Raw genomic sequence first — 10,780 nt, 5'->3', positions numbered from 1 at the left:
TTTGATTCGTCACCTACTCTACAACTTCACTAGATTATCGAAATTTTACATTTAGCTTGAACTTAAAACTTGAAACCTTGCCTATAAAGCTTGTTAAGCTTGGAATTCGATCACTAAAGGACCTTAGTAGTTATACAGAGAGGATAAACATTTTAATATAAAAGAGCTTAGATACTTTGAGTCTTAATCTAGACTATAAATTGACTTCTCCTCGTACCTATTGATTAGAGTACCCATACGGTGTCTAAATGTGAATAGTTTACCTCTTGATAGAGTTTGGAACAAAACTTCTTAAACATGATGAACTTTCATCTTTCCACATACTCGTCGTTATGTACCTTATCTTTCCCAAAAACTAAATAGACAAATGACATCTTGACTGTATGAAACAGAAATGAAAATGACTAGGTGTCTAAATGTGAATAGTTTACCTCTTGATAGAGTTTGGAACAAAACTTCTTAAACATGATGAACTTTCATCTTTCCACATACTCGCCGGTATGTAGGTACCTAATCTTTCCCAAAAACTAAATAGACAAATGACTGTATGACAAATGACTGACAAATGACTGTCTTGACTGTATGAAACAGAAATGAAAATTACTATAGCAGCAAGAGATTCAAACTACCGATTTTCCCTCATAATAAATGTAAGAAGGAGACTAGGCACACCAAATTTCAGTGATTGAATTCCTCAATCTTCGTAGTATTTTGAACAAGAGCATTCAGCATTTTCAACGAAAAGACATTACCAGCCTCAACAATCTCAACATTCTTCACTTGATCACAATAGTATTGTACATTTCATATGAACGTCAGCCACGGATGCAACGCTCTGTTACAAACACGTCAAGTCATAGTCACAACACTGTTTAATTTGCTGATTATTCAAAACAAGCTGCTGATCACAATAGTATTGTACATTTCATATGAACGTCAGCCACGGATGCAACGCTCTGTTACAAGCACGTCAAGTCATAGTCACAACACTGTTTAATTTGCTGATTATTCAAAACAAGCTGAGAATTACTTTGAACTATATCACTAGCACTACTGAAACAAAGCGACATATTGTTTTCGTCGGCCATATTAGATTGTATTTGCTCGTTGCTATCAGCCGCTATGTTTTGAGCTCGTTGTATGTTTTCATCGACGATTTTGAACGCTCTCTGCGAATCTTCTTTGACTATTTTCTCATCTATATTACTAGTATTGCTATTTGCGTTTTTCTTTCCCTTCGTATTTGCTCGTTGCTATCAGCCGCTATGTTTTGAGCTCGTTGTATGTTTTCATCGACGATTTTGAACGCTCTCTGCGAATCTTCTTTCACTATTTTCTCATCTATATTACTAGTATTGCTATTTGCGTTTTTCTTTCCCTTTTTCGGAGGTTGTCCGTTTTTTCGCCGCACATTCTTCGTGTTGGGCAGCTTGTTGTCCTTTTTCCACTTCATGCGTCGATTTTGGAACCAGATTTTGATCTGCCGTTCCGACAGGACTAACGTGTGAGCAATTTCTATTCGTCGCCGCCGCGTTAGGTAGCGATTGAAATGGAATTCTTTTTCTAGCTCTAGTATTTGGTGTCTGGTGTAGGCTGTGCGTTGACGCTTTGGTTCCATCCCCGGCTGAAAGGAGCCATTGGCTGAAATCAGAAGAAACAGAGAGATTTCATGTTAGTTTACACTTGTAGTAGAATTTGTGCCTCATATTATGATAAATGACAAATTGGTAATTTATTGTTTATCTAAACCTAGCCAAAGGAAAAAGTTCAATTTTCAACCCTTAATGCAATGGCCCCGGCAAACCTTTTAATCTGGCCAATTGCACCTTTAAGGAAATTCCTTTACAATTTTTTCTTCTTCTCCTTTATCTTCTTCTTCTCCTCCTTCTAATTCTTCTTCTTCTAATTCTTCTTGTTCTTCTTCTTCTCCTCTTCCTTCTCCTCCTTCTTCTTCTCCTCCTCTTTCTCCTTATTCTTTCTCCTCTAATTCTCTTCCTTCTTCTTCTTCTTATGCATCTTCAAATAGGTGCCTATATAGCTAGTTTTATTTCGAATAGGTACATCAACAAGGAGGCGGCTGAAAGGAGCCATTGGCTGAAATCAGAAGAAACAGAGAGGTTTCATGTTAGTTTACACTTGTAGTAGAATTTGTGCCTCATATGGATAAATGACAAATTGGTAATTTATTGTTTATCTAAACCTAACCAAAGGAAAAAGTTTAATTTTCAACCGTTAATACAATGGCCCCGGCAAACCTTTTAATCTGGCCAATTGCACCTTTAAGGAAATTCCTTTACAATTCTTTCTTCTTCTCCTTCTCCTTCTTCTTCATTGTACCATAATATCATAAAGAATAATTATTTTGAATTTTATATAATTTAGATTAGAAATTGACCATTGTACAATGTACTTTCATGTATTTTATGTACAAATAAAACGTATATTCTATTCTATTCTATTCTTCTAATTCTTCTTCTTCTTCTTCTTCTTCTTCTTTTTCTCTTCCTCTTCCTCCTCCTTCTTCTTCTCCTCCTCCTCCTCCTCTAATTCTCTTCCTTCTTCTTCTTCTTCTTCTTCTTCTTCTTCTTCTTCTTCTTATGCATCTTCAAATAGGTGCCTATGGCTTAGTTTTATTTCAAATACATCAACAAGGAGTAGAGGAGTCTCTATAGCCACATTAGACTCCAATGTGACGTACACTCTGAGAGACTTTGTACAAGTCCTCCTATATGAACATTGAACGCTGAATGATTAATGAATATTTGAGCGAGTCTAAAAATATTGAACTTCGACTTGAAGAAAACTTGTGTCAGACATGTGATGTGATATACCGGGTGATTCATGATAAAGAATCATGAACAGGGTGGTCAATCGAGTCACCCAAAAGTTTCGTTTGATAGACGATAAGCATTTCTGCAAAGCTATGGAACTATATAACGAATACTCAATGATTAATGAATATTTGAGCGAGTCTAAAAATATTGAACTTCGACTTGAAGAAAACTTGTGTCAGACATGTGATGTGATATACCGGATGATTCATGGTAGAGAATCATGAACAGGGTGGTCAATCGAGTCACCCAAAAGTTTCGTTTGACAGACGATAAGCATTTCTGCAAAGCTAACACAAACCCAGTTGATTCTGATGGTCAACTAACAGGATTGGACTTTACTTTGTGTTCTAGAGTTTTCAAGTCTCTGTATTAACTGCAGACTATATTACTATAGATTTAGTTTAGTTTAGTACGTAGTCTTAACATTGTACCACATATGTATATTTGTACAAATAAAATTGATTGATTGATTGACTGCTAAAGTTATTATCATTAGTAACGGGAGTTTTATTTTCCCTTGAGACACAAACTACCCACCGCGCCCCGCCCCCTTGAATAACCTCCCAGCCAAAGTGAGGCCGGGAAAAACCAACAACACTCGATTTCTCAGATAGTCATCAATCCGTATATCGTATACCATACAATACAGCTTAGCGTTAGCATTGTAACTTCAGAGATAGTGTATTTAAAGAGTACCTAATTGGACAGTTTTGCTAAAACCAAGTGTTGACATCGATTCGCGAATGTGTTAGAAACATTATTTCTTCAGGAGTTTTAAATTTTACATTTTCGTCGCTGTTTATCGACACTCCGACTGACACTGGTCTCCAAGTATCACTGCAAGACTATACGAAGTACAAAAGGAAGAGAAGTCTTGAGTGCATGGATCGTTCTGTGAAACTTATGGCCGGTTTCTCAGTCCAACGGGTTTACCTAACCAATTAACCTTTTGTTTTAGTCTTAAGTTGTGTCCACACAGTCATATAGTCATTAGTCAACGGCCGTCGATCGATGTGAATCAATGTGGATTGACGGACGTCGACTATTTGTGGACACACCTTTACAGCCGGTGTTAGAGTCTAATAATTGGTTTAGTTAAACCATAGGATTTAAGATCTTGGGTGGAATTACATATGACATATTGAAATATTTCTCAAAGGAATAAGTTATTGTAAACTTGTTCAATGAACTGTAAAACTCACCCAAAAAAAAAGAGCCCGTACGGGACAATCTAGGGCCCTTTTGGGTCCCAAATTTACTGGAAAATTCCCTTTACTTAGAATATTTTTGGTCAATTTCTTGAAAGTCAGACAAACCAACAAAAAGACAAAACTTCGTTTAATACAATATTCTTCATGATAAAACGAACGTTCCAGCTCACAGCTGAAAGTAAGAGAAACAGCTAAAATGCGAAACAATACTCCCAAAATGTTCTAATTTCCATTCAAAATACACAAACATAACTTCCTAGAAGTCATAAATTGGAACGTCGAAGAAAAACAAAAAAGAACTGTTATCAAGAATATCAAGCACAAGCAAAATATTGGAAAAGACAATATTAAGATATTCAAACACATTGAAAATGAGCCTGCTAAAAAAGAAGGGTGGAAATGTTTTGAAATGTCAAATTTATTTGACAATGCAAACGGAGTGTTTGTTTTCTGGAGAGAAACAAAGCAATCAAAACAAAAAACAAAGAGACAAAAGATATTATACCTATTAGGAAGAAAGAATATTGTAAGAAATATGACGTATAGTTGTATGGACGATCTTCAATAATGTTTGGGACGCGTGTAAAGTATGGGATTTATGAATAGAAGACTGTCTATTATTTATTGTTAATATTGACTTTGAATATTGTTTTGAGTTATTGTATAAACAAAAGCTACTTTACCATTTTATGGATATTGTTTAATATATTATCCACCTTTGTTTTTGTTTTAACTCTTTGCATATTGTTCAAGATATGTGTATCTAAATTGTTTAAGATTGGATGAAACAAAGTAGGACGTGTTGTGGGAAATGAGAATTGAACAGTTAAAACCTTGGATCAGGATACTTTTAATAACTTATTATCTAGGTAATGATTGATACAAATGAATTAGGTAGGTATAGAAGTGTTTTCTAGTAGGGAGGGGGTAGGTCCTGAGGGCCCCGCGCCTTTGTAACTGCCCCGGGCCCCGCGGGGGGCTAATCCGGCCCTGATTTAGACTAGAAATTGACCATTGTACAATGTACTTTCATGTATTTTATGTGCAAATAAAACGTATATTCTATTCTATTCTTCTTCTAATTCTTCTTGTTCTTCTTCTTCTTCTCCTCCTGCTCTTTCTCCTTATTCTTTCTCCTCTAATTCTCTTCCTTCTTCTTCTTCTTCTTCTTCTTCTTCTTCTTCTTCTTCTTCTTATGCATCTTCAAATAGATGCCTATAGCTAGTTTTATTTCGAATACATCAACAAGGAGAAGAGGAGTCTCTATATAGCCACATTAGACTCCAATGTGACGTACACTCTGAGAGACTTTGTACAAGTCCTCCTATATGAACATTGAATGAGGTCCATCGAGCGTTGTCACGCGAATTTTAGTTGCGCGTAGTCGCCTGAAAAACAAACCTGTGAAAATGATGGAGACCCTCCTCTATAGACTATCAATCTATCATTTTCATAAGTTTGGTTTTCCAGGCAAGTCGCTCAACTACTCCTCCAATGTGTGACGCGACGGTCCTAATACTATGTCCTCAAATTTAATTTCCTTTTTAGGGCTAGAAACTAGAAAGTCCTGCTGGTTCCCTGGCCCCCTGTCATTATGTAAATTTAATCAAGTGGTTAGATTAAATTAATATTATATTCAAATCATTAAATCACCTTGTTATTTTTATTCCAAGAATGTCGGCATTATTAGAAAATAAGTTGTTAGGCAATTATTGAAAAAGTTCACAGATGACGTAAGAAAATTACATCTACCTCTTGCAAATTGACTGCAAGCTGCAAAATAAGAAAAAGAAGGTAACAAGCAAACTCAATAAGTGGTGTGGATTATGGAGCGTCAATTTCTGTGTACACATTCGAAAGAGGATGAAAAATGTCCACACATATTAGATATTAGAATATCCATCATGTCTCTACGACATTCATAGGTAACATCTGGGCAAGATGCACAATAGTTGCCATGGAAACCAACTTATAATGTACATTGTCATGTCATATAGTATAGGTATATACATTGTCATATGTAGAACATGTCATGTCACTCAAGATGTTCACGGATGTCAAATTCAGACAACTTGTGTCATGTTTTTCTATGCCTACGCGCAGACTTAACATCTTAGGATTATACCTTATTAATATTCCAACATCTTGTGTTCTTTTTCTACATTGAGTGAAAGAATGTTTTGCCCATATGGTGTGTACTATACGTTCATAGTGGTTAATTTAACACTGATTTAGATGTTTACTTTGTATTATTTTCAACAACATTTTTGTCCTCTTTGTTAGGTTTTCTTTCAATTGTGGTTTTGTCACATCCACTAATATTCAACCAATTTTGGAGTTTTTTTCATTGTATCTTTTCCCGATCCTAATATTATCTATTTGGAATCAGCATAATTATTCGGCGTTAGGTTAGGTATATTTTTACATTCTACATAACTTCTTATTCAATTGTCCACACATTAAAACTATTAAAAGCCTTTCAATTGGACCACACAAACGACCGATCTTTTAGTTCAAAGGTGGCAAAATAACATATTGTTAACCCCAAACGAGACTGATGTGTTGTTATTAATGGGATGTTGTGGCACGTAGATAGACCCAAATGATGCAACATAAAGACTAGTGAGTCAGAGGAATCCTTTTGAAAATCAAATAAAATCAAAACCTAAAATTGTGACAACACTCATTTATCTCCAAGACAATACTGAATTACTTTTCGAGTCCTCAAAAATGAGATAAAAGGCGAAAAAGTATACTATCTGAAACCCCAAAACAAATCATCTCAGATTTTGATCTTTGTGCTGGGGGGTCCCCAGGGATCAATACTTCCACCACTTTGTTTATTAATGAGACCTCATTTGTTATGTCGATGGGGTTTTGATGAGACTAATGAGACTTCCATTTGTTGGATGAGGTCTCGAAGAATAATATTTATAGTTGAGGTCTTGAAGAATAATATGAATCTAATATTTTTGATGTTATTGATCATCCACTCGATGTTGAATGGGACTGTCTATGAAATGACCACCTATATCTTACCTATCCTCAATAATTCTGGGTGAGACTTATCTGATTTTCTCCCTTCTCATTGTTAAGAATCTCGAGATACTTACTTATTCATCTTTGATGACACTAATCATAAATCATAACATTACCCAAAATAATCCAATTTTTTCTTTTGCTCACAGAATTGTTGGAACAAATAACTCATGGTGTAGAAGTTTAAATTGTTTTAAATTGTGTCTGTCAAATGCTTGCGGAATTGCAGCATTAAGTAAGGTTTACCCCAGAGAACTCTTGAAAAGACCAAACCATCCTTTAGGGCTGTCTAGCTAATACACCTAAGCCCCAGATTGGGCTTTTTGCGTGTATGAAATTACCCGGAGTTATAATCCCTCAGAATTCTCCTGAGACACCTAATCAGTCACCAGAGGGTCACCATTACAGCCTAATTAGTGGATGTGACAAAATTACCATTACATTTGAAGAACTGATTTCGTGATTTCATAATTATGTTAGAGTTAGAGTACCTAGTTAATTTTCTTTAACATATTATGATTCTTTTTCATTACCGATCTCATTTCTTTCAGTCTTCTTTTGCTCTTCTGTCTTTATCATTTTGTCAGTATTATCTTACAGACAGGAGGGCTCTTTTAAAATATCTTTCCAATATCTTCAAAATCCTGGTATTTTTGGAACTTCTTTCGGATATTTTTCAATATTTGTTTGATATAGGAACTATGCCTTTTTCCAATATCCCATGATGGTCAATCTTTATTATATCTAAAATTGTCATAATATTAAAGAGTCAAGATCAAAATATTCTATGTATTACTATTACCTATAAAGGTGAGTAGGTATAATATCATAAGATTTAGAAGAAGTAATCGAAAGACTTCCGTTGAAAAGATTATGGTGATTGGAAAGAAAGGTTGAAATCCCACCAAAACGAAACGTGATCTACGGATTTCTGGTTGCTGGTTGGGTATTCCTGTGCAACAGTCCAAAATTCTGTTTTAAATTCACTCCTGGGAGTCCTGGGGTTTTGGATTACGAGTATCTAGAGATCCTATGTCTATTGATCTGATTTCTTCAAAGTCTCATATGTATCTCCATTTCCATTTTTCGATTCAAAGGTTTTATCCAATGTCCTTATTTCCATTATCTTTCTCGATTCTATGATTTCATCAAAGGTTTTATCCAATATTTTATCGAATTTTTCTCCGAAGGTTTTATCCAATATTTCATCGAATTCTTCCCCTAAGTTTGCCACTGGTCTGTTCCTCCTGCAAAGTTTCTGCTGTCAGCGCAATGTTCAACGACTGACAAGCTGATTGAAAAAAAAAGCGAGGGGCAAATGAAGAGAGGGGAGGAAATAGGTACCCATTCATGTGTACAAAAAATGCGTTTTCCAATTTTCTTTTTTGATGCCTTTATTCGTCGAATGTTGGGTAAAAAAAAGGAGCAGGTTTGAAGGGAAAACTCGGTTCAATTTTCTTTTTTTTTCAACATTAGAGTCAAAATTACAAAAGACAGAACAAGGATTACCTATCAACCTAAAAAGGGCTGAAACTTTTAGGAATTTGAAGAGGTTTTTGCTTTTTGAACTAAAACATAGGTATCCCTCGAAGATTTCACCGTTTACATTACTTGTCTTCCTAAATACGGAACAACAACAAAATTGCCTCAAAAGAATCAAAGCACAAAACTCTGTTATCAATGTTATCATCAGATGACGACAACAAATTTATAACTACATAGTACTTTATTTAGATTAAGTATCAGCTAAGAGCAAGTTGTTCCATTATGCTAACAGTTTAATTGTGAACAAGAACATACGAGTATACAGACCTATTCATAAAGCATCATATCATTGATTTGATTCAGCATACAAATTTGGTTAGACAAAGGTAAATCACAACCAAATGTTATCATCAGATGACGACAACAAATTTATAACTACATAGTACTTTATTTAGATTAAGTATCAGCTAAGAGCAAGTTGTTCCATTATGCTAACAGTTTAATTGTGAACAAGAACATACGAGTATACAGACCTATTCATAAAGCATCATATCATTGATTTAATTCAGTATACAAATTTGGTTAGACAAAGGTAAATCACAACCAAATAACAAAGTCCAGAGGATATCAAAGGACTAAACCAAAGACCTAAGAACCAAACCAAAGAACTGGTTAAGGATACCATTTTATTCCAACTGCTCCACCATAGCAGTCATAGCTCCAGGTATTCTAATGGATGGAACTTTTATCCAAACCGGTTTCTGAATAGGCTACAGATTGATAAGTACCACATGAGTACTCTTGGCTACATGGCTGATAGCTGGAGGCATTTTGATTCTGGCACTCCATGTTATTCTAATCGTGGTCTTGTGGTATTCAAATTTAATATGTTGGGTTGGTAGGTACTCTCTGCTGATAGCTGGAGGCATTTTGATTCTGGCACTCCATGTTATTCTAATCGTGGTCTTGTGGTATTCAAATTTAATATGTTGGGTTGGTGCTCTCCGTTTAATAGAAGGTATTGCTTGAGTTAGTTTACTTTTTAGATTTCTATTGAATTGGTTTACTCTATGGTCTTATGATCAAGCAAGATACTTTCATTGGTTTTACATGGATTTTCCTTCTGAATCTTAATCAGAACAGTTCAAATACACCTATTACATCTAGTATTCTCTATTGAATTGGTTTACTCTATGGTCTTATGATCAAGCAAGATACTTTCATTGGTTTTACATGGATTTTCCTTCTGAATCTTAATCAAAACATTTCAAATACACCTATTACATCTAGTATTCATATATTATATGATTAGTCGATTCATAGCAAATCATCTTGGTTTGTAAGAGAGGTCAAATATGAAATTAAGTAATTATCAAGCTTATTTCAGTTTTGAACTGTGATCCATGTAAATGTGCCTAGACTTAATCTAAAGTGGACAATTATTAGACAATAAAGAAATGATTAGTCGATTCATAGCAAATCATCTTGGTTTGTAAGAGAGGTCAAATATGAAATTAAGTAATTATCAAGCTTATTTCAGTTTTGGACTGTGATCCATATAAATGTGCCTAGACCTAAAGTGGACAACTAGACAATAAAGAGATTCTATTGAAAATAAAGAAAGCGATCAACTTACCCACTCCAGCCACATGAATCTTCTTCATCCACGGGTAAATGACCCGGTCTGTATTATTGCTTTCCATTGAGTTCTCATCTATCATCAAGTCACTCCCTCCTTCATCTCCTCCATAGTCGTCATCATCATCCAAATCATCTTCCGAATCCGTTGAGTTGGGTTCCAAATTGTTGCTGAGAATATTATTCGCGTTACAGTTGGGTGATAGGGTGTGAAGATTGCTTGCAGTATTGGGAGACATTGTGTGGATGTTTGAGGGAGACATGGAGTTGGATGTTTTCGGACTATGGTCGAGCACACCTGGATTGCCATTCTCTATTAGATTGGTTTGTGTTGGGATGATGCTATTGTGAGATGGGAGAAGGTTTTGATGATTTGTTTCTACATGATCAAATAAACGTGGACATGGACTTGGAAACAACCACGAAATGACACGGTCTGGGAACTGGGACTGATTCTTCATTTAGATCAACGATTAATCCTCGATCTACTTCTAAATGGATTTAGAGAAGAACATGATCGAATAAGAAGAGACTATCTGAGGCTTTTGACTCTTTGGGTGAAATCCCTTTTGA

General features: G+C 35.3%; 1 protein-coding gene across 1 annotated transcript; it reads right to left on the bottom strand.

Moving 5' to 3' along the window:
- Positions 1–1,198: 1,198 nt before the first annotated feature.
- LOC103524708 (homeotic protein deformed) lies at positions 1,199–10,568 on the bottom strand. The gene is made up of 2 exons (XM_008489740.3): positions 10,206–10,568; positions 1,199–1,641 (listed from the first exon to the last, which is right to left on the bottom strand). Exons 1-2 carry the CDS (start codon positions 10,468–10,470, stop codon positions 1,199–1,201), a joined length of 708 nt encoding a protein of 235 aa, XP_008487962.3. The 5' UTR covers positions 10,471–10,568.
- Positions 10,569–10,780: the final 212 nt, after the last annotated feature.

The sequence above is a fragment of the Diaphorina citri genome, unplaced genomic scaffold (assembly GCF_000475195.1).
Source record: "Diaphorina citri unplaced genomic scaffold, Diaci psyllid genome assembly version 1.1 scaffold116, whole genome shotgun sequence".
Taxonomy (NCBI): domain Eukaryota; kingdom Metazoa; phylum Arthropoda; class Insecta; order Hemiptera; family Psyllidae; genus Diaphorina; species Diaphorina citri.
The sequence above is the reverse complement of the archived record's forward strand: the minus strand, read 5'-3'. Positions and strand labels throughout refer to the sequence as shown.

Bases quoted from the DNA above. Each gene is read 5' to 3' on its own strand.
- LOC103524708 (XM_008489740.3), bottom strand. From the start codon at position 10,470: ATGTCTCCCTCAAACATCCACACAATGTCTCCCAATACTGCAAGCAAT. The intron at 1,642-10,205 runs GTAAGTTGATCG...TTCTGATTTCAG, and splicing joins GATTCATGTGGCTGGAGTGG to CCAATGGCTCCTTTCAGCCG.